Source organism: Camellia sinensis, chromosome 6 (assembly GCF_055761805.1).
Source record: "Camellia sinensis isolate YWXY chromosome 6, ASM5576180v1, whole genome shotgun sequence".
NCBI lineage: Eukaryota > Viridiplantae > Streptophyta > Magnoliopsida > Ericales > Theaceae > Camellia > Camellia sinensis.
This window is the reverse complement of record NC_138966.1, coordinates 36,382,490-36,407,861: the sequence shown is the minus strand read 5'-3', so window position 1 is coordinate 36,407,861 and position 25,372 is coordinate 36,382,490. Positions and strand designations below refer to the sequence as shown.

The window sequence follows — 25,372 nt, the reverse complement described above, 5'->3', positions numbered from 1 at the left end:
GGTGTACTCATATCGTACCCGTACCAGTATTCGTATCTGTACCCGTGCTTCATAGACATGGAGTAATGTGACTATTTTTAAAGGAACAGACTCCTGTCTTGTTCTTAGGGATGACAAAATATCTCAATCAGTCGAATTTCTAATTCTTTCCCATCCTAAAGAAATGGGTTTCAGGGTGATTCAATAAGGTGGGGTTGAATTTGGAGAAACTTTTGAACGATCCGATCGAGTTCAGGTCAAGGGCAGATGAGAGTATTTTTTTTACTCGTATCCTAACTGACTAGGAAATATAGTAATAAATAAATCATAATATATTATGTAAGATGTACATAATATATTGTTGAGTTGTCATAGAATATACATAATATTCGTACAATGTATTATTGAGTTTTCATTTTATATATATATATATATATAAATAGTTTTAATATAATATGGAAAAATCCTTCATAAATCCATATTCTCACCTTTGTAAGTCATTAAGGATAAGGGTGGTTCTATTGAGGATATAAGGACATTTGTTAGTCAAAAGTCCATTAACATATTTTGTTCAATAAATACTACTTGTCTATTGAAATTTATATTTTAACCTGCAAATTTTTATTTTATCTGTTCAATTTTTTGAATCTATATGTTCAAATTTTTATCTATTTGTCAAAATTGTTTTAATATTTTTAACAAGAATCACTGTTCTTGCTTCACTATGCTCTAAATATTCTCTATTTTTTGTCCTTATTATACATAGAATAAAGTGTATTTGGAGCAAAGTGGAGTGAGAATAATAATAATGTATAGCAATGATAAAGAAGATAGTGTATTTGGAGCAAAGTAGAGTGTGAATAGAGGCACTATTTTTAATCTATCTATTTAAATTATTTTAATATCTTTAATCTATTTGTTGAACTTATCTGTTCAAATTTTTATTTTATTTGTTGGATTTTTTTGAACCTATCTATCCAAATTATTTTAACCTATATGTTCAACTTTTTATTCTATCTATTTAAATGCTTATATACATACAAAAATATATATAGAGAGAAAAGTATATATTTAATTTTTTTTAACTTATCTGTTCATTTTTTTAATCTGTTCAATTGTAGTCTGTTTTTTTATTTTATTTGTTCAATTGATCTACCCAAAAACACCTTTCTAGATTCTCTCTAGCTTTCTCTCTCTAAAACTATACATTTCTTTTGAATTTGACCTCTATTTGCGAAGGGGCCAAAGACAGCGACAAGTTACGAAATCCCAGAAACCGATGGTGGGGTCAAGGTCCGTTGAAATAGCGATAACAAATCCAGGAACGTCTCATCGATGGAGGTGACAGGGGTGCTAGAGCAAAGAGAGAAAAACAAAATGTTGTTCTTTGATGGTGGAATTTATAGCTTCGATTTGGAGGATTTGTTGAGAGCTTCAGCGGAGGTGTTAGGAAAATGGAGTGTGGGAACGTTGTACAAGGCGGTGTTGGAGTTTTTTCTCCAACAGTAGTGTAACAAGCCCGATATGTGATTAGTCAATAAACCATGATTAAGAATGCCTAATGAGTAATTAAAAAGAAATTCTGAGTTAATTGCATGTGTTTTGTGTTAACTATGCTTATATCTGTCTGAATTTCTGTTTAATATGCGAATTGAAGGCCTTATTGGCATCTGAACACGAAATTGACTACGTTTATGTGTTATATAGATTTTTTAGAATTTTCTGGTAAGTTTAATTAGAATTTTATTCTGAACCAAATAATTAGAATAAATTAATTAGAACTAATCACACTTATTTAGTCTAATCTTAACCAAGCCTATGTAAGGCTAATTGTTGGCTCTACACTTCTAGACTCATCTTTATACACTTCCAATTCATCATTTTGAGCTCAAAAACATGAGGAGAGAGAGAGAAAGAGAGAGAGAGAATTGAGATCAAGTAAGAGAATTAAAGGAAATTTGGAGGAATTAGCTTGGGAATTCAAAGTATTGACCTTCTAGACTCTAATTGAAGAATTGAGGTAAGAATTCAATCCATAAGCTAAGTGTATAAGTCAATAAGAGTATGAATTCAAATGAGTTAGATGGTTTAATACAAGAATGAAGTTAGGATTGAAGAATTTAAGCTCAATACATGCATGTATGCCTATCTCATTTCATTTTGAAGTTGTTTTTAAAGAATTCTCACATGAATATTCTTATCTTGGCTATGTTTTAAGAATTCAACTACTTTTGTGCTAAACATCTCAATTGATCTTGTTTTAGAAGGAAATATAGCATGTAAGTTCTTGCATGCGTTATATCTTAAGTTTCAAGTTTGGTTTTGCATAATTGACTTGCTTTTGGGTTTTGATTTTGCGAAATGATCTTTAATTCATGAGGTTTTACAAGTTTAAAAATATTTTCTTAAGTTTTGGCCCAAAAGAATGTGTTTTCATGCATTGGAATTGAGTTTTAATGAATATTGGTAATGTTATCCAAGTAATAAAATACGGGGCGTGACAGTGTTATTTCTTGTTGTGACACATGGGGCATACCTATGCGGAAGAAATAAATTTAAATCAAACTAGTCCATAAAAGTTGTGCATAGATTAAATGAATGACGTACATATTAACATAGTTTTACAACTTAGATACAAAATAAATTAAACTTGCTATTACATCTTGATCAAAGGCTTTTCAAGCTAAAACATTCAAATGTAAATGATCTACAAAACTAAAAAGTATGATCTTCAAGATGATTACAAAAGCATAAATTGAAACATGTTCCAAATAAAGTCTTTGGCGGCATTGCCTTCTTGTTCATCACCAATATATATATATATATATATAAGGGAGAGGGGTGAGTTGAAAACTAAGGGAATGATATAAGTAATAAAGGTTTGAATGTATGTATCCAAGATTTTATCAAAACATTACATATCATAGCTTGTAACAAATCAAAGGATGAATCAAGTTCATCAATTAAAGGCTTTCAAAGCTTCAAATGATGTTTACTAACATCTACATAATATAAAGAATGAACATTCATTGACAAAACAAATAAATAACCGACCCATAATTGATTAGACAAGCCCACCCGTCGATGGCAAAGGAGATATCTCAAATAAAGGTACTAGTTGTATTAAAGTCCTCTAGCACACAAGGACCTTTCAAGAATGTTATCAAAACTACCATAGTATTTGATACAAAAACTAAGGGATAATTATTTATGCTTAATCATATACATTTCCAAAACAAAGAAAAACTTTTATCCAAAAAATTAACATAACTTTATTAAAAATACCACTCACAATAGCTCTTCGGTCGCGGGAATTAAGGCAAGGTTCTAAAATCTACAAATACATGGCAAATCCCATTGGATGCACTTCAAGAAGACAAGAAGAGATGCTCAAAGATAGTTATGTAATGGACTCTCAAAACAAGTTTTAAATGAGTAAAACATATCTCGACATTTCTTCCTAAAACTAAGTCAAAACAAAGAAAAACATGTTCTGAAAGATGAAACAATGTTTTTCTTCTTGGAAAAACATGCTGGGTATAAATCAGGTCTAGGAATGAATACACAGAGATGAGCTATGCCGAAATGGCCTAGATGGGTAAACTCAAGAGTTCATAGTTGAGGTTCCACACCTCCTGGCCGAGGTGTGGTCTCCTTGACCGAGATGTGGGCTGCCCACCCGAGATGTTATAAGGTGTCGGCCGAGATGTGTTGTGGTCGGCCTAGGTGTACAGTGGTCGGCCTAGGTGCAAGTGATCATGCAAAGTAGGCCAAGGTGAGATGCAATGGTTGGCCTAGGTGTGGAAGCTGGACAAGAGTGGGTCTCGATGACCACACTTAGGGAATAATAAAGTTTGGAAAGCTGGATTTCCTCTTAAAGAACATGAAGAACATGAACATGAATAACGTGAATGTTAAAAATCATATCTTCTTATTCAAAATATGGGATTTTATGATATGAGTTAAAAAATATGGACCTAGGTAGGCATACTTGAAGATTCCATAAAAACAGACACAAAAACATAGAATTTGTTACAAACTTTTGATTAAAACATGGTTATTTTTAATAATACAAGAATATCACATTCTCTTTCTAAAACAAGACTTTAAATCAATACATGATTTATGAATCATGCTAGATCATCCAATGTGATCATATCAATATAAAAAATAACAAAAGTAGATCAAGAATCTAATTTCAAAACACAAATCAAATGGTTCAAAGTCTAAGATTCAAGCTTGTAAAATCTAGCTTCCTCTAAGAACTTCTTCTTCTTCTTCCTAGAGCTTCTCTCTATTCAAGACAAAGATATGGCAAATGATTTAGGTTTCTCAATAGCTAACTAACTAATATCCACTATTGGGACACGTGGCATCATCTGGTCAAATCTCCTTAAAAAGATATCTGAATGAAAGAGTAGGTCAAAGTGTATACAATAAGTAAGGTGGCATGGGTACTTTTGACAAGACAAGCATTCGAGCTCAAAACATAGGCTTCAGACAAGTAAGGTCTCCTTGACCTCGGCTATGAGGGATAACACTTAGCCTAGATGTGACACACCTCAGCTTAGGTTATACAAGGCGTGGAACAAGGGTTGCTAGGTGTTGGTTAAAGTGCACAACTCGGCATGAAGGTTCAAGGATCAAAGATCTCGAGTGTCTAGGTAATGCACACCTTGGCATAGGTGGTGCACACTTCAGTCTACGTGCAAGGGTGGAGGTGGAGGTGGAGGTCAATCAAGATAGTTACAAGATGGCTTTAGCTGTTGTCGCTCAACGGCCTAGGTATAAGAGGTTCAAATGTGTGACCCATGTATGAGGTAGCAAAGGTAGATAGCCTAGATTTAACACACAAAGCATGGAACAAAACAGGGATCATATACTTAGGCGAAATACATTAGTATCAAAACAAGATAGGATCCACATTTAGACAAAATATAAAAGTTTATGAAATGCAAGCTTAACAAACTAAAATCATGTAAATTCTCATGAATATGACGAAAGCAAAATAAGGGTTGTCATACGGTAGGAGCGGTGTTTATCCCCATGAGTCGGCCACCCTCTCTACACACTCTCCATTTGACAATTCATTAAATATGTTTTTTTTTATTTTTTTATTTTTTTATTTTTGTGTTTTAAAATCACATATGCATAATAAACATGATTTTTTTTCTACAAAATTTTTTTTTTTTTTGGTGGAAATTGAACATAACTTAATTTTTTTCCAAAAAAAAATTAAATAAAAAAACTATCAACTTGGACAGATATATAATGACGAGAGAGACAATTCAGGAAATTTATTCAGAAAAAAGAATTAACGGTTTCCATTCAATGTGGCGTACGTCACATCCTACTAATTCTAAATCTACACTACACAAACTTTCGGAATAATATTCGAATTAAAGTTTTATGGTCCCTAGTATTTTTGTAAAAATTAACCTTAAAAAATGGGTTTTGCAGTAAAAATTATTCTTGAGGTGAGCAATGTCAACCCAATCATTTTATTTGAACAAAACTCCTCGTGGGTATCGGCAACCATTTTTGTTTCCTAGTCCAGAGCATATCACACCATACTACAAGAATTATTCTCATATCACTAATAACAAACTGTAAAGATTTCATTGGATACATAAAAATCGTTTTTAACAAACTAAAGCATTCCCACATTTTTATCCTCACGTAGCTGTCTAGATATATGCTGAAAACAACCGTCAAGAACCCCATTGAGCATCACGAAATATGCATACAAATATCAATTAAACGACATGTTCTGATGATGCTCACAGTGGGATATTCTTAACGAATATCTGTTTGTTCTCTCGTCTTCCGTTTTTTCGTACTCTTATCTCAGGATATCGTCGAACACCTTAAGAAATCAAACTCTATACTATAAACTCATTTTCGGGATAAGGTTCGGTATAAATATTTCCATCAGCAGTACTACATGCACACAATTTCTTTTTTCCACAATCCCCTAATGAGATGGTAAGACAAATGTATATAAGTAGAGTTTTGAGAGAATATTAGAATGTGAGTCAACTTTTCAAATTTTGCTTCCTAAATCATTTGGAGGATTTGGAAGAGAGAAATTGTACGAATAAATCATTTTTCTTATTTTCATGATCTTTTTTGCTTTAAATATAGGATAAATAACTGTTCAGTGATGTTTTAAAAAATAATTATAAATAAATAATAAATATTATAAATATTAATAATTAAAATTATAATTTTTTTCATAAATTTGGAATAATTTTTAAAAATTATTACTGAATGATAATTTTCCGTTAAATATACAGCATTGGTCAACTTTTCATGGTAAGTTTTTAAAATTATTTATGCTTCCTACACTTACTAACTTATTATTAGAAAATGTTTGGGACACCTTTTGGGGATGACCCTCACACTCCCAAAGTGATCTTGGCCTCTCATATATGTGTGAGACCCACTCATATATATGTGAAATCCACATTATGAGTGGTTCAGATTTGTGGGAGTCTTGTGAGGGTCTTTTAAAAATGAGAGTCTCAATTATTAGTTTTTATTATTTTCGGAAGTCTAGCAACCCATAAAAGCGTCAAAAAAAAAAAACAAAAAATACTCAGAATTATAGATTAATGTTATCAATAATGCTAGGTATCATGAAAACAATGTCTTGAAAAGTTTTCATGAAGATTCTCCACCCTTGGATTAGATTATAGTGTTTGTAGTGTTTTATTGTATGTTATGCATTCACCATTGGATTAGTTTCATGAAATTTTTCATGATATTTATTTCATGACATGTAGCATTACCCTTAATGTTATATATTCAAAATGCATGGATATCGGCCATTGGTTGCAAATTTGGGACAAATTTATTTATTTATTGGACATCAGAACCGCTGTTACCATATATATAGAAGCCATAAACAACGTTGTTTATACACCAACAAAGAAACAAGCAACATCATGAGCTACGAGAACTATGACCCTTGTTTCCCAGACCAACCAGTCGTGGACCTATATCTCCCAGCATGGGCTAACCTACCAGCCTTTCGGTCCAAACCCGCCTTCATTTGGGCCGAAGATGGCTCAACTGGTGTGACCAAGGTCTCAACTCTGACCTACGCTGAGCTAAACAGCACAGTGCAGTCTATTTCTTCTCACCTTCTCTTTCCATTACAAAGAGGTGACACTGTTGTGATTCTCTGCTCACCAGGCCTCGAGCTGGTCGAGATCATTTTCGGGTGCCAAAGAGCTGGGCTTGTAGGGGTTCCCATCATCCCTCCTGATCCATCTTTTTCCAACAATGCCCATCACCACCTTGTTAGAGTTATCTCTCAAACAATGCCCAAAGCTGCCATAGCTAGCTCTGATTACACCAAACGTGTTCGACAATATGTCTCATCGTCGTTTTCTAGCAATCGACAACTCTGTGAGCTTTTACAGAACCTCAAATGGATTGCAACTGAGGACATTATGGACAAGAAGGTGAACTTGAAACCGGGTTTCTTTTCATCGTATAATGGTTGCAAGCCGGACGAGATTTATCTGATTCAGTACACGTCTGGTGCAACCGGGATTCCAAAACCGGTCCTTGTTTCTGCGGGATCCGCTGCTCACAATGTTAGAGTAGCCAGGAAAGCCTATAATCTTCATCCCAATAGTGTCATTGTCTCATGGTTGCCACAGTATCATGACTGTGGCCTAATGTTCTTGCTACTGACAATTGTATCGGGCGCAACGTGCGTGTTGACATCACCCAATGCCTTTGTAAAGCGGCCAAGGCTATGGCTCGAGTTGATAACTAAGTACAGAGGCACTTGCACCCCAGTTCCATCATTCGCATTGCCACTCGTTGTCAAGCGAGGTGGGATGAGTCAAGGAACATTGCCTATAAATCTATGGAGCATGAACAACTTGATCATTGTCAATGAGCCTATTTACAAGGCATCAATAGAAGAATTTATCGAGGTATTTAGGCCTCTCGGGCTAAACCCATCTTCCATCTCTCCGTCTTATGGCTTAGCCGAAAGCTGCACTTTTGTTTCGACTTCATGGCGTGAAAAAAATGATAGCCTCCCATGTTACAACAAGCTCTTACCCAGTGCAAGGCTAGGTTCTGATGAAGACGATGAAACTGAAATTATAGTCGTAAATGAAGAAACAAATGAGCCTGTGGAAGATGGGATTGAAGGCGAGATATGGATTTCATCTCCGAGCAATGCCTCTGGCTACCTCGCCCATCCTTCGCTAACTCGCAAGGTGTTTCATGGGAGACTCAGAAACAAGGTGAGCCGGTACTTCATTCGAACTGGTGATAGGGGAATTGTCAAAGGAGAAGAGAGGTATCTTTATGTGACGGGTCGATGTTCTGATATCGTGCTAAAAAATGGACAAGAAATACATCCCCATTATATAGAGACCGCTGCTTATAACAGTTGTCCAGAGTTTTTAAGGGGAGGTTGCATTGCTGCATTCAAGATTTCAAGAACAGCAATAGCTGTTGTTGCAGAGATGCAGAGAGTTGAGAGAGAGATTAGAGTTTTGAGGAGAATATGTGAAGGAATAAGGGAAGGTGTAATGAAGGAAGAGGAGATTAAGATTGGTCTGGTGGTTCTTGTCAAGAATGGGAGTGTTCCAAAGACTACTTCAGGTAAGATAATGAGATGGGCAGCTCAGGCTAAGCTTTCAGAGTGTAAAATGAATGTGATCATGCAAATGGAATTTGATGAACATGGCGGTGATTCGACATCGTTGGGGATGATAATTGAGGCATGTGAAGGGAAAGAAATGAATGAAAACGGCAGGAAACAAACAGGAGCCTTTATGTCACTCTCAAACGCTCCAAATCATCAATCCAGACTCTCCTCTCTGTAGGAACACAAAAGCTTTCCTTGATTATAGTCTTTTATGCATGTTTATGTATTACGTTTTTTGCTTTTTCCTTTTGATGCGGAGGATTGTGTAGAAATTTTCAGTGGTATAATTGAAAGTTCCAATATAATTTTGTACGGGTACATTAATAAAAGAGTGATTATGCTAAGAAAGCTTTTGTTATCTTCTTCTCAGAAACTACAGTTGGGAAATATCACACATAATACAATATATACGAATTTTAAGGATTAAACTTTTCATTCCTTGAATGAAATTTTGTTTAAAAGACCATTCAAAAAGTAATAATAATAATAATAAGGACATTTAGCATTAAAATTTGAAAATGTCGCTAATAAAATATTTTTAAGAACAAAATGATTTTGAATTATATTTTTGGGAAATATTATGAGTTTGATTATCATAAACGTCATAACTCAATACTATGAGAGTCATAATTAAATTAAAAAAAATTAAATTATAACTAAATATCATATGAAATATATAATCAAACAATTCTTAGATTATAATCAAAATTTTGTCACAACCAACATCACAATGTGTCAAAGACCCCCTAAACTATTGAAAATTATCAACTTAACCCATAAACTATAAAAGCGTACAAATAGATCTCCTAAACTATTTGGAAGTATCACTTTATCCTCTAAACAATTAAAGCGTTCAAATTTTCCCAAATTATAAAATGTACAAATTGAATCATTAACGGAGAGTCAAAGTGAAACACGCCAATAGATTAAGGGGTCTATTTGTATATTTTTATGGTTTATGGGATCCATTTATATGCTTTTAAAGTTTAGAGGGGGGTCAAGGTGAAAATTTTCAATAGTTGAAGGGATTTCTGCGTAAATAACACTAATTGATAATATAATAAGTCATAACTATTGACTCAAATGCCGTAACCCAAGGTGCATGTCGTATACACCCTAGAGAGAAGTGTACCATAGAATTTTCCTATATTTTTAGATGAAAATTTTGATCCCAAACCGGCCAAGTGGTAAAAATTTAAAAATAATATCATAATCACTCGAACACTTTTTGCATTTTTGATAAAAAAAAGTCAGTTGTTAATTGTTAAATTAGCACATTTGAGAAACAGTCGCCTCACCCTTTCAAAGTATTAAGTGCTTGCCTCTTTAATTTGACCTTTCCATTGGGACTACTCTCTTAGAAGAATCATGTTGGCTAATTGAGTTAGGCTAAGTTGGTTGAACAACTACCAATTTAAAAATAAAATAAAATAAATAAAAAAAGAAAGATAGGAAGTGGATTGCCTCGAGTCCATAATCTGGACTGGATGATATTGTTTGAACTCGTAGAATCACAAGGATTCTATTTCAATAATCCGAATCATTTATTTTGTTGGATACTTCATATATTTTATCTAAAAAAAAGAAATTTAGTTGATCTGATACTCGTAACTTATTCAATTTATCATGTTTGTTATTAAAACAAAAAAAATAAAATTTGACAATAATTGCATTTTAAAAATAAACCATTAATTTTCCAGGTTACAAACGTGATAAATTGAATAGATTATGTTTATTGAATCGACCTAATTTTTTTTGTGAATGAAATACATGAAATGCCCAATAAAATAAAGCATTCAGTTCATCAAAACAGTACTCGTGAGCCCTATATTTCCAAACATTGCCTTCCAGTCCAGCTTGTGGACTGGAGGCAATCCACGAGTAATTCTATTTCTACACACTAAACCCTCTCAGTGGACATCTTTTCTCAAGGCAGACATTTAATGATTTTCAAATATGAAGTTTTGTTTAGTACACATCCTTCCTTGTCAAAAGTACCCCTAATTCCTTTAAACCTTCAAACCTAACTTAACCTTAGCCACCATTGGCCACTATCACCACCACCATGAACCATTGCGAACCCATCTCACTTCCGCTTTTACCACTTTCTCCGATGGCCCATCTCACCCCCTACTTAGTCATTTTTGACACCCTCCTCCACGACCCTTGTTGCTCACAACTCCCTCATCTGTAACACACCAACCCTCCTCATACTCCAGCATCCATAATACAGAGAGATTCACAAAGAGAGAGACAGAAAGAGAGAGCGCGATTGGGATTTTGAAATAAAGAGAGATCGTCGACGGCTAGGGTTTTAATAAGAGAAATTGCAGTGGCTAGGGTTTCGTAGAGAGAGAGAGATGAGGGATTGCGACTATGATTTTGACAGAATGAAGGGTAGTGGTTGTGAGGGTGCCATAAATGGGTTGCGAACTAAGTTTGCAATGGTAGGAAACTCGTGGCAATGAAGATTTTGTAACGGCAGAATTGCAGCAATGGTGGTTCATGGTGGTGGTGTTGCTAGTGGTGGGGGTGAGTAGTGGCTAGGGTTAGGTTTAGAAAGTTAGGATTTTGGTGGATAAGATAAGGACATTTTAGTAATTTTATTTTAGGACAAAATTATAATAAAATAAAATAGAGAAAATTGTTGAAAAATTCACTCTAGGAACTATCTAAGGCATTAGGTCCAGTGAATATTTTTTGTTGTCCACCATTTGTGAAATAATTTGGTGATAAATCCTTTTGTTGTATTAGAGAATATTTTGTTTTCAATTTTATCCCTTAATTTATCAGTTGATTTTTTTTAATTATCTGTTCAAATTTATATGTATCTATTCAATTTTTTTTCTATCCGTTCAAACTTATATCTATCTATTCAATTTTTTTTTTCTATCTGTTCAAATTTATATCTATCTATTTAATTTTTTGACTATATGTTCAATTTTTCCCCTAATTTGTTGAAATATAAGCCGAACCAAATCCTATCTGTTGAAATATATAGCCAAACCAACCATATCTGTTGCAATAATAAATAAAAAAAGTATTATCCATTATCTATTGAAAATATTCATTGTTAGACACACACATAGATCTGTCTGTTCAATAACAACACAGATGTTTTCTGTCACTATCTATTGCAATCATCATCAACCACAACAATAACAACAAAGAAAAATTATCCATTTTAATAGATCTAAGTCAATAACGTATTTTGAACAGATAAAAACTTATCAATTTTAACATATCTGAGTCAACCAAGACTTAACTCTCTGATTTTGAACATTCATTTTAAAGTATCTATTTTAAAATCATCATGTATGAGGACCCATTTTCAAGCCACAATCGCATCAGAGTCTCTAATTCCTCATTCAGCAACCAAATCGCGGATTTCAAAAGGTCTTAGTGAATGAACCCTTCATTGATCATTTGCATGCTTAACTTGTTATTATGAAGGAGCTTGTAGTTGTCTCTCTAATCAAACTAAAACCACGGATGGAGTGGGATGCTTTAGGGTTACCAAGCGTTCCAAATAGTTTAGACTCCCGATTTCTGATTTGATATCACTAATACAATGTCAAACAAAAAAATAAGAGCCTAAATCTTCCTATTTTGTTCACATTCCAGTCCCTTTGTGTGCTTTTGTACCTTATATTCCATCAAAAATGGCGACTCATTTAAAAGCTCTCCTTTCTAAGGAGCAAGTCGCTTTCTTTCGTCGTCACTTTTCGATCCCAGACGATGTCCATCTATCCCTTGTTGCAGACAGTGTGGTTGATATGGAGAGGGCTGATGCAAACACCATCATCTTCCCTCTCTTGTCAATTGCAGAGGGCGAGGTCCGTTTCCCCTTACACCTTTTCCTAAGGGCGATTATGCATTATTGGGGTCTCATTCCCTTTCAGCCTAATGTGAATTTTTATCGTATAATCATGAGTATAGTGGAATTGAACCGCCGACTAAGGCTTAATCTGGGAATCCCAACAATTCGACATTGCTACATCTTGGTGAAATTGACCAGTCGTCAGGGCTGTTACTTTCTTAAATCCAAGGACATAGATCACCATTTGGTGACTATGCTTGCCAGCTCTGGAAAAAGAGTCGACGATGTTATGGTTGCCGTTTGAGGCAATTGGGAATTCGGTGAGAGAGATCGCCAAGACCCTGTGCCAAGACGGAAGGGCGAGCCAGGTGGCTAAACAAAATTTAGTTAGATGTTCTATCCGGCACTAAAAGATTATTGACCAGTTTGTTTTGTGTGCAGGTAACGACTTAAAGAGAGCCCTCCCATCGGCTGATGAAGTCGTGCTCAATCAAGTGAAGATGGTTCTCAAATACAAAAGGCGAGACAATCTTCAAGGACAGGGGCGTGCTACGCCTATTCTGTTAAGGTATGACCCAACCTACTCAACATTTTTGGCGGCAGACCATATCCTTGTGCCGAAGGAGGAACAACAGCTTACGACACTCATATTTCCCAACTTCAAGAGCCTAAGGGACATTGGCCTTAGAGGTTCAGATGCCAAAGAGGCTGAACAGGGGGGCCGTTTCGAAGAAAGTTCCGACGCCGAAGAGGCTGACCAAGGCGGTTGTTCGGAAGAAGAGTTAAACAGGGAAATTGAGTCGCCCTTCGAGCAACTTAACCCAGAGGGCTGCGGTATCCCCTCCACTTCTGGCAGAGTACCGATTACTTCTCTAGAGGACGATATCTTTATCGAATTAGGAGATTTTCCCGGGGCCAAGTCCGAGGAGATAGGCGGAGAGTCACTTGCCCAGTTTGCCAGAAGAAGGAATTTCGAGAAAATGGTGGTAAGGAGAAGAGCTAGCAGTGCTGGGGGGGAACTAGAAATTCCCCCTTTAGTAGTAACTCCTCCTCCAGCGGCTATTCTAGAAACAACACACAAATTGATTGTCGCCGATGAAGTGCCTAATCAGTAACCATTGGAAACTTCAGGCTCTAATCAAACTAATCAAAAGGGCAAAAAGCGCGCAGCCGATTCCCTTGCTAAATCATCAGATGAACTGCTTAATAAACGGCAAAAGTTAGGTGCCGTTTCCCCGGATTTGGCGGAGCCATTCGTTATCCAACCAAAGATGAAGAGCGCGTCGGTTCTGTCTAGTGGATCGGCCATTAATGATCCAGCCGTAGCTTTAAGTGTAGCGTCAGGGCTTTCACTTCCATCGGACAAAGCCATGTTTCGTGTCGAACCGGACGTTGTTTCTATTGCCTTGGTGGCTCAATCAGCCATATTGGTAAGTAAATAACATTGATCTTTTTATGTCGTCTTTATGTTGACTAATCGTAACTGCGATATCATGTTTGTTAGGCGGCAGACAGGATAGCAGAAATCGACCATCGCCATTATGACGTCATGGAGATACTCAGCGTCATAGAAGGCCAACTAGAGGACGAAAGAAATAAGGTTGCTGCCGCAATGGCTGATTTGATGGCGACGACAGCAATAACGGAGGCTGAAACCAAAGGGTCGATGATGAGCGGGCGAATGCTATCGTCGAAGGAGATAAAGCAAAGCACGCCGATTTGCTTTGGCGAGCCACTAAGGAGAGGGCTACTTTTCTTGAAGGGGATTTGAAGTTGGCCAAAGCAGAGAAAGCCCAGTTAGTGGTTGACTTGAAGGGGTCGAAAAAGGCCCAAGAGCGCGGGGAGGCATATGTTGCCAAGGCATTTGATGCCGGCGAGCTTAAGGCCAAAGAGCTGTATGCAGACGAAGTGTTGAAGTTTGAAAATCTAGGTTTCAAGCATGGCTGGCTGAAGGCTCTGGCAGCTGCCTAAGTGACGCTCAACTGACCGATTCCATATAAGTAGTTAGAAGTTGAGCCTTTGGAGTCGGATCCAGAGGATCTTGAAGATAGTTGACTATCTGGCTGTTGTTTTTTTTTGTGGTTGTGATTGTTAGAAGACTTTATTTTTGCTATTTTTGTAGTTATGATTGTTGAAGACCTTATTTTTAGAGTATTAGTAATGTTTTGTATTAAGGTGGTTTTCATTGATAAAGTGATGCTTTTGTGTGTACAGTTTATGAATGAAAAATGCTCGTTTTGAAAAATACCTATGTATAAAACTCAGAAAATGACATTAGTTGATTGGTATCGGGGCGGTTTTTATGTGTACCTAGGGTTGGACAAGCAAACCCAAAATGGTCAAGTGGGGCAGTGGATTAATTCAGCCAAAGATGTATAAGCCGAATAGATTCACATATCTGCCCTTGCCCCATTTGAACATGAGTCCACCGCCGTATACACAAAATAACCAAAATGGTCAAGTGGGGCAATGGATTAATTTGGCCAAAGATGTATAAACCGAATATATTCACATATATGCCCTTACCCCATTTGAGTATGGGTCCACCGCCGAATACACAAAACAGCCACAATGGTCAAGTGGGGCAGTGGATTAATTCAGCCAAAGGCGTATAAGCCGAATAGATTCACATATCTGCCCTTGCCCCAATTGAGCATGGGTCCACCACCGAATACACAAAACACCAAAATGGTCAAGTGGGCAGTGGATTAATTCGGCCAAAGATGTATAAGCCGAATAGATTCACATATCTGCCCTTGTCCCATTTGAGCATTGGTCCATTACCGAATACAGGTGTTGGCAGCGGCGGCCGCGGACGTATCATAAATGTTACACGTTGTAATTAACGCTGGGGACGTCGTTAAATAGACCTTGTGCAGCCCATAAATGGGGATATCCAACCACGCAGTGGACAGCGAGCGAAATGGAAGGAGTGAAAGCAGTCGCTTAGTACTTAGTGTGAGCGTTTATGTATGGTAGATTATTTTTCAACAGTAAGGGCGAGGGAAAGAGTTTAGTAGATCTGGACGTGGAAATGGGCCGTGGAACAAGTGGCGCAATGCCTCCAGCGAGTATTGTAGCGTCAGAGGAACGGGAGACACGACGCTTACCCCGTCGACGAAATAGATCCCCAAGAAGGAGTGAGGTGGAAAAATCGCCCAGAGGTGGGGCGCAGCAAAAAGGTAACGTCAGGGCCGCAAGTGCTCAAACTTCTATGCAACATGAGCTGAGTAGGCCGCCACGCTCTTTAAGTTTTGCGGTCTTTATTGGCAACAAGCCCATGACTGAAGTGGACTCGATTATTCATAATCCGGATGTGGCGGTGGATTTTGCTCGACAAATATTTCCGCCCGAAGTACAGCAAACCGTGACTGGGCAGGGTGACTACGAAGTTTTCTGAGAGGGTATTCATGGGTCGATAAAAGGACTTTACTGTGCATATGAGACCGATATGCGACTTTGGGCTATTTGGAAAGAGATTGCACAAAAAGATGGGCAGATTCGGGATTTGGAACGCCGGACAGATAAGGCGGAGGCCGAAGCGCGCAAAGCCAGGGCCGCCGAGAAACAATCAGTGGGGTCTTTGAATACCACCGTGATCGATAGAGTAAACCAGTGGTAGATTAATCATGCTATAGCTGACCGAGATACTCTCACCGTGTTTGCCAAAGTGGCCATACGGTCCCGGGCTTATGAGGAAGGCTTATTTGACAGGTGAAAAGTCGACATCAAAAAGACGATGGTGAAGTTGGCCGATGATGTTTGCCGATAAAAGAACCGTGGTTTTAAACACGGATGGTTAAACGCTCTTCAGGCTGCAGGTATTGACCCAGTGTCACCCTTGTATAAAGCTTACAAATTTCCATTCGAGGCCTATGACGTCCAAAAAACAGATGATAAAGAGGAGGCGGACGAAGGTGAGGCCACAACTACCTCTCAGAGAGTTTGAGTGATCTAAGAGATTTGTAATCGTAACAAATATTGTCATTTAATATAATAAACTCTTTCGATTGTGCTTTAGTGCCCGTCATATTTGTTCATTTTGTATGATATGCTATGTGTCGTCGTTAATAATTTTGTATTATATTTTGGAAGTCTCATTCGAATCCGGAGGCTTATTCGGCCGATCGTGGCTAACACAAAGAGCGCTCCAAATTCGGAGTCTTTTGTAATGGCATAATGTGCCAAGCACAAAGGGCGCGCCGAATCTGGAGGATTATTCGGCTAATTGTGGCTAACACGAAGGGTGCTCCAAATTCGGAGTCTTTTGTAATGGCCAATTGTGCCAAGCACAAAGGGTGCTCCAAATCCGGAAGCTTATTCAGCCAATCGTGGCTAACAAGAAGGGCGTTTCAAATTCAGAGTCTTTTATGATGGCCAATTGTGCCAAGCACAAAGGGCACTCCAAATTCAGAGTCTTTTGTAATGGCCAATTGTTCCAAGCACAAAGGACAGAACGAATCCGGAGGCTTATTCGGCTAACATAAAGGGCACTCTGAATGCGGAGTTTTATGTAATGGCCAATTGTACGAAGCACAAAGGGCGCTCCGAATCCAGAGTCTTATTAGGCCAATCGTTAGAGTGATCCAAGCAAATATAAGCCATAAAGATTCATTGATGAACTGCGCATATACATTCACAAAAAGAGTAGGATCATTACATAACTAGTTGTTATGTCGTTTAATAGTAAAACTTGCGCAAGTGAGTAGCATTCCATAGTCGGGAAAGTTTCTTGCCGGCCATATCCGAGAGTTGATGTGTTCCTGCCCCAGTAATTGAATCAACTTAGTAAAGGCCGTTCCAATTGGAGCCCAGCTTGCCGTCTGTCGGATTTTTAGTAGCAGGAAGCACCTTCTTGAGAACCAATTCTCCAAGGGTGTAACGGCGCTGCTGCATACGCTGATTATACGATTTGGCAAGCTACTGCTGATACTGCACCATGTGCACGAGAGCTCGATCGCGACGTTCTTCAATCAAATTGAGGTCTAAGGCCAATATCATGTCATTTTTCCCTGTGTCAAAGGCTTTTGATTTTAGAGTAGGCAGGCTGATTTCAAGAGGAATAATGGCTTCTGTACCAAAGCACAGGTCAAATGGTGTTTCACCGGTGGGTCTTCTTGGTTTGCTGCAATAAGCCCACAACACATTGGGCAGTTCTTCAACCCATCTCCCTTTAGCCCTTTCTAACTGCTTCTTGATTCCATCCAGGATCACTTTATTGGAAGCCTCAGCTTGGCGGTTGCTTTGTGGATAAGCTGGTGAGGATAAATATGGCCGTATACCATATGTGTTGCACAACTCACGATAGACACCGCAGTCGAATTGGGTGTCGTTGTTAGAGACAAGTGCTCGCGGTATGCCGAATCGCGTTATAATGTTTCTCTACACAAAGCGTTTGACATCTATGTTTCGGATGTGTGCCAATGGTTCTGCATCGACCCACTTCATGAAGTAATCGGTTGCAACAATCAAGAACCATTTACTTCTTGGAGCTCTCGGAAGTGGGCTGATGATGTCCAATCCCCACTAGGAAAAAGGCTAAGGACTAGTGATGGTATTCAGTTCTTCCGTAGGCAAATGAGTCAAGGGGGAGAATTTTTGGCCTTGTTCACACTTCTTTATACAGTTCTCTGTATCGGTTCACATGGTGGGCCAATAATACCCCTGGTTCATGGCTCGATGGGTTAGTGAACGCCCTATTGAATGAGCACCATAACTGCCCTTATGTATTTCGCCCAAGAAATCCTCCACTAGGTCTGGATGCACACATTCCAAATACGGCCTTGAAAAAGACTTTTTGTAAAGCTTTTCGTGGAGATCCAAGTAGTAGTGTAAGGCTTTGTTCCGCAGCTTATGAGCCTCATTCTTATATGTTGGCAGCTGTTTTGAGGATAAAAATACGACGATGGGATCCATCCTACTCGGCCGTAGGTCGATGACATTGATATTGGCAGATTTGGGGTTACTAATACGCGGCTCAGGGATAAATCCTATCTCAATGGTTCGTTTGACCTCCGAATTGATAGTAGAAGCCAAGCAGGTGAGAGTATCTATATGAGTATTTTGGTCACGGGTAATGTGATTCAACTCATAGTGGTCGAATTGTATGAGCAGTGAGTTTGCCGTCTTCATGTAAGCTGTCATTCGGTCATTTTTAGCTACATACTCTCCCTTCAGTTAATTGATAACCAGCTTTGAATCGCAGAAGACTTGTAATCTTTTATCGCCAAGACGAAGCATGTTATGGAGGCTAATTAATAGAGCCTCATACTCGGCCTCGTTATTAGTTGCATCAAAGTCGAGTTTGACCACTTACTCGATTATTGCGCCCTTTGGGGTCATAATCACGACTCCTGCCCCGTTACCACGCTGGCTAGATGAACCATCATAGTACATCTGCCAAATATCCCCAATATACATTCTCCACTTCTGTTGGGGTCGGACGGCTGGATGATTAGACATGAAGTCGGTATGACAACCAGTGAACTCGGCGACAAAGTCGACCAAAACCTGGCCTTTGACAGCCGTTCTAGGAGAGAATTGAATGTTATACTGGCCGAGTTCTAAAACCCATTTCGACATGCGCCCTGATGATTCTGCACTGCAAATTACTGTTCGAAGAGGGTAGTCCGTCAGCATGGTTATAGTGTGGGCTTGCAAATAGTGCATTAATTTCCTGGCAGCCACCACAAGGCCAGAATCAGCTTCTCCAATGGTAGGTATCGTGTCTTGACGTCCACCATTGCCTTGCTAACATAAAAAATGGGCCTTTGCTCCCCTAACTCTTCTTTTAGCTGCACGACATTGACTGCGCGATTTGATTCCACAAGATACAAGATAAGTGGGTTGTCCGGCGATGGAGTTGTTAAAAGTAGTATCGAACGGAGATAATTTTTCAGTCCGTCGAGGGCAGACTAGCATTCAGGGGTCCAATGAAATGCATTTCCTTGTCGAAGAGTGTGAAAAATTGGTCGACAATGATCCAAAGAATGGCTAATGAATCAATTGAGAGCGGCAGCGATCCCCATTAACTTCTGAACTTCTTTGGCCGATTGAAGAGAGCTGAGTTCCAGGTTGCCTTAATTTTTTTCGGGTTGGCTTCTATTCCACGATGGTTCACAATATACCCAAGGAATGTGCCAGGTCTAATGCCGAACACACACTTCGAGGCGTTAAGTTTCATTCTGTACTTCCGGAGATTATTGAAGGTGTTGGACAAGTTGGCCAAGTGGGAATGCTTTTCCTTGGACTTTACCACCATATTGTCGATATACACTTCCATGGTCCGGCCAAGTTGTTCCTTAAATATGGTAGTGACAAGCCTATGGTATGTTGCCTTGGCATTCTTCAGTCCGAAAGACATGACTTTATAACAATAAGTTCCCCTCGGGATGAGGAATGACGTTTTTTATTGATCTTTAGGATGCATGGTGATTTGGTGCCAACCTCTGTATGCGTCTAAAAAGCTCATACGCAGATGGTGCGTAGTTGCGTCAACTAGTTGATCGATTTTGGAGAGAAGGAAACAATCCTTAGGACAGGCCTTATTCAGGTTCGTAAAGTCCATGCACATTCGCTAGAATCCGTTTTTCTTCTTGACAGCAACCGTGTTGGATAGCCAGGTAAGGTAATGCATTTCGCGGATTGCTCTGGCTTCTAGAAGTCTGTCGACTTCAGCAACGACGGCCGAAGTTGCTCGGTTGTAAATTTGCGACTTTTCTAGATGACAGGTTTAGCTCTAGTGTTAACATTCAACCGGTGTTGTGCCACGCTGGGGTCCACTCCTGGAATCTCATAAGGTGTTCAGGCGAACACATCAATGTTGTCAAGTAAGAATGAAATCAGCTCTTGGCGGTCATTGGCCGAGAGAGAGGTGCCGATCAGGAAGAATTTATCTGGTTCGTCTAGAAGTCCAATCTGTTCAAGATCCTCAGTTACTTTATCGATGGGGAGTTTCCCGACATCCTCGAGGCTTTTCCGGTCTAGAATTTTGATGGAGTTTACTTCCACCTCCCTTGGCCTTTTTATTAAAGCAGTAAGGTAGTACTCCTTTGATGATTGCTGAGAGCCGTAAATCTGCTCAATGTCGTGTTCTGTTGGTAAGCGGAGTAGCTGATGATAAGCACTTGGTATGGCCTGCATTGCATGTAACTAGGGTCTCCCCATGATTAAGTTATATAGTGACGGAAGCTTTACAACCAAAAACTCCACGTCGATTATCCTAGTGCCTGCACGCACCGCAACCTTAATCTTGCCCAAAGGGTATTTGGGATTGGAATTGAAACCGAACAAGGGGTATTCTGCTAGTAGTGGTCTGACTCTGTGAAGCCGAGCTTAACAAACGTCTTATAATATATTATCTCTTATGTACTCCCCTTATTGACCAAGATGCGTTCAACCACATACTTGTTTACGCATAACTCGATGTCGAGAGGGTCGTTATGGGGAAGGATCACCTCGTCGAGATCAGTGTCATCAAAGCTAATTTTGCCGGTCCGATAGGGCCGTTTGGCTGGTGTGGACAACTTGGATGGGCATGGTTGAGGCTCTTGAGACTGAATTGTGTAGATGCTGTTTGGCAACGAAAGACTATATATCATGTGAATTACTCCCAGTGGAGGTGAATCAGAGTGCAGAGCCACCGCATTGGGTTTGTTGACCCTGTGAGGAAGGTACTGAGTCAGTCGGCCATCATGTACCAACTCCTCAAGATGATCCTTCAACGCATAGCACCTGTTGGTCTCATGGCCATGGTCTTTGTGGTATTCACATCGCCGATCTCTTCGTCATGCGTCGGGGGGACCAATCATCTTGGCTGGCCATTTAAAGAAGGGTAGATGCTGGACTTTGGGGAGTATCTTGCTAATTGGCTCGGTCAACTCAGTATACTTTTTCTCAGACTGCCTGGGGCGTCTGCTTTCTACCTAATATTGCTTACCCACTCGGCATGAATGTTGGTCCCTTGATCGGCACAGGTCTCGTCGACTTTCTCGTTTTGGCCTGCATCGGGATTTGGGGCTCCTTTTCGGCATGGCCACACTTATCAGCTGTACCGAGGCAGCTACCGTCATTTCCCTGACCTTCTGACCTGCTTTCACGCGGAGGGCATCATCCTCCACTTTGCAATACTCCTCAACCTTCTTCACTAAGGCCCACATTGTTTTGGGAGGTCGCCTTGTTAACGAGCTCCGGAGCGGACTATCTGGGTGCAAGCTCGTTTTGAAGGCGGTGATGGCCATGGAGTCATTGCAAGTGTCATCGACCAAGTTGAAACATTCCCAGTACCGAGCTGAATATTCACGGAAGGTTTCTTCTGGCTTGATCTGCATTGCTCAGAGTGAGTTGGCCTTCTTAGGTAGAACCTTATTGGTGATAAATCTTGCTCGGAAAAGATTTTTGGAGATGATGAAAGCTCTTCATCGAGGTCGGTTCGAGTTTATAATATCACCGAACTGCCAACGGACCCAAGCTGCTAGGAAACATGCGACACATCAGTGCCTCATCATCAGCATGCAGCGTCATTGCCTGCTTATAATGGCGAATGTGATCTGTTAGATCCGATTTACCATCATACAACGTAAACGTCGATGCCTTGAATTTTTTAGGCAGGGCTGCCATTGCGATCCGTTGTGCGAATGGGTTATGTATGTCTTCCACATCTGAGCCATCAACTTTTTCTCGCCTGTGTCGCTCAATTGGACTCCCTTCCAATGAGCTAGACACACAAACACACCCCTTTTTTCTAGGTTCTTGAGCTAACGAGTCAGAGGCGATGCTACTATCGTGTCTCCGATGCCAATGTCGTGGATTATCCTTCTTCTGTTTTGGCAACCAACCCCGCTCGTGATGCAATGTGGTCTACTACGATTAGGCTAACTTTAGAGCCAATTCTTTATGTAATCGTTCGTTGTCCGCCGCCATCTCTTCCAGTTGTTGTTCATTTCGTTTTGCTTGGTCCATTATCGTCTGCATGGTTTCTTGCATCCATGTTGAGGGTAAAAGCTAAGTTACTGGATCGAGGTTCAAAGCTCATCGTGCAGTGATATTCTCCAGACCAACCATAGTTCTTGGTGTAACATCGTCGGCGATGAATAGAGGATCATCTGTTAGTTTTGCCATGAACGCGCTTGAGTATTCCCACAGATAACGCCAGTTGTGGTGTGATGGATTTAGAAATATTCTCTCGTCTAAATAGAACTCCTTAATTCTCCAAGATCATCCATTTTCTTTGATTATGGTTCCTCTTTTTATATTGCTCCCCGTGGGCCCTCACTGGGCCCACTGCCTCCTCCTAGGCTTCGACCTCATTCTTGGGCATTCTAAAAAGCCCATGGGGTACACGGCTCCTACAGTTCCTTTAACTCGGTTTTACTCTGCTACAGCCCTCCACTAGACCTGGCACTTGCCGACTTAACGGGAGCCAGCTAATGGACCTGGTATGGGCCAACTTGCACCTGGCCCGTTCATGAATTTCTAATTCATTCGGCCCCCACAATGCTGAATTTTTTCAATTTATGGAACAATGACCAATTTTTCATGTCTTTCCACTTAAAACTAACTTTTCACATACTGTGATATAATTTGATATTATGTATCATAAAAAATCACTTTGAAAAACCACTTATATATGTGTAAAATTAAATTTGATATAGTGTAAGTCATATTTAAAATAAATTCTACTAACATAATTTATTTTAATATATATATATATATATATTTAATACATAATTCCATAACCCTCCAAGGAGGTCCAAAATGCCAAACGAATCCAAAACTAGATTTTCACATTGAAGTGTCCTTGATTGCGTGCGATATGACATATACAAGGATTTAATCATTGATTGGTATGCATTCCACGTGAGACTTGCACCAATTAATAAATTTTGTGTCACGATACTGCACACCTGAATAATCTTAGTGAAAATAAACTCAACCTTTTGGTTATTTTCTTCTCTTTTTGGTCATGTATAGTGTCTTTTCATTCATCAACTACACTTTGTTCTACAAGAACATGCAAACAATATGCAAGAAAAACCTACTTCAGGGAACCCATTAATTCAAGGTATATATTTGGTAGAGTTCACTTGTTACATTGTCAACCAACTGCACCTCCAAAAAGAAAAATATGCAAGAATTTCAAGATTTGGACTGAATGTTTTGATTTGCTTCATGGATTGGCCTTATTATCTTTTACACATATCTACTTTACAATCCACCACTTAACACAATTCAATTTTCTTTCAGCTGTATATGTACCTTGAAAGATATTTACTAATATATCCTTATAGGCTATCATCAATTCAACTAATTCCTTGGAATCAAATTGACAGTGTTGAACATGAATGGATAAACATAGCTCATGGAATAATCTTCAACTGGCCTACCATAATACCACACCTCTGCCAATTTCCCAGTCTCAAAACTGTAAGAAACAATGGTTCCTGGTGGCACCTGCATATACAACTCCTGCAACTCTTCATTGAATGCGCACGGCCAAGTTAAACCCAATCCAATTCGCTCTAACTGGATCGTCCTCTTCGCTTGCCAGTCCCTAAAATCATGATCGTATGAATATTCATCACCATCACCAATATATACCCACAATCGAAATCCCTCCTCAATTTGTTCACAATAATGAATTAGCCCCTCAGATTCCCACAACCGTAGAGACAACACATAATTTGAATTCCTTCGAGACTTGCTCTTTGGTAATCGAACGAGATTAAAGAATTCTCTTTCGTCGTCATAAACCAACATGCATAGATTCGATATCCAGTACAATCTGCCTTTGCTGTAAACACTGGGACCAAAACAATCACAATTCCGAAACCCATCTTCTAGCAATAGATTAGAGTTGTTTAATGGAGCTTCATGTTCTCTCCATTCCCATGTTTGTGCAGAGAAAGTTTCGCAATTGATTCTCCCAGACTCTGCATCAACTTCTTTAAAGAAGAAACAAATCACCTTGAACTGGTGGTGGTTGTGTTTTGAATTAGAATTTGAATTTGAATTCAACCCATTAAAAGCTAGACTTTCACGAGCCAAGATGGAAGGTTTGTGCCTCGGAGGGAGAGCAATGAATTGATCAAGAACAGAGCTAGAGATATAGTAAGACCAGTTATGATTACGATCACTCTTGGCATAAAGAAGCAACCCATTGCAGGAATCGATGAGCCATGGAAGGTTATGTTTGGTAGAGCCGTGAAGAGTGAAATATTGAGAATGGTGTTGGTGTTTGATGAAGAATGTTTCATGGAGGTTATTGGGCTCGTTGTTGGTGGTGTTGTTGAATTTCAAGAAGATGGCAAGGCCTGAAGAGGTGGAAGGAGGGAGAGAGTGGCGGAGAGAAGTGATGAGGCTGCACCATGTCTTGGATACGCACTTGGATCTAGAACGAGAGATTAAAGGGAGGCGAGAGAGGATGGATTCAAGAAGCTCAGGACACAAGTCATCCATGGTGGATGTTGTTGTGCTCTCTGCCTCCTCCATATCAAAATGAATAAAAATTGGTTTGATTTGCCTAAAATATATAATGTGTATATATATATATATATATTAACAGATTTTGGAAACCCTAGGACTTAAGGCGGTTAAACTAAACAAGAAAAGAAAACGTAACCCTCAAGTATTGTTATTCACCCTGTTTAACAGTTTTTGAATTTTGAATTTGGATTTTTAATATTTTTATTACTTTTAGATTTACTTAACTTAGATACATTAGAAAATACAAAATTTGTGAAAAAAAACTTCAAAAAAAAAAAATCACTAAATAAAAATAACAAAAATAAAAACACTAATATTCAGTATCTTTTTATATTTATTGAATTCTTTTTAAATTTATTAACAAATAATTTACTTTTTATATAAAGGACAAATTGCACTAACAGTCCCTA

The 25,372-nt window shown here is 38.9% G+C and overlaps 2 protein-coding genes across 2 annotated transcripts; one reads left to right on the top strand and one right to left on the bottom strand.

Annotated features, from left to right (window-relative positions):
* The first annotated feature begins 6,906 nt into the window (after positions 1 to 6,906).
* Positions 6,907 to 9,001, top strand: LOC114320934 (uncharacterized). The gene has a single exon (XM_028268035.2). It carries the CDS (start codon positions 6,927 to 6,929, stop codon positions 8,835 to 8,837), a length of 1,911 nt encoding a protein of 636 aa, XP_028123836.2. The 5' UTR covers positions 6,907 to 6,926; the 3' UTR covers positions 8,838 to 9,001.
* A 14,782-nt stretch (positions 9,002 to 23,783) lies between these two features.
* LOC145793267 (uncharacterized) lies at positions 23,784 to 24,968 on the bottom strand. The gene has a single exon (XM_082876051.1). The coding sequence runs from the start codon at positions 24,966 to 24,968 to the stop codon at positions 23,784 to 23,786; it is 1,185 nt and encodes a 394-aa protein (XP_082732177.1).
* Between the last annotated feature and the right edge of the window lie 404 nt (positions 24,969 to 25,372).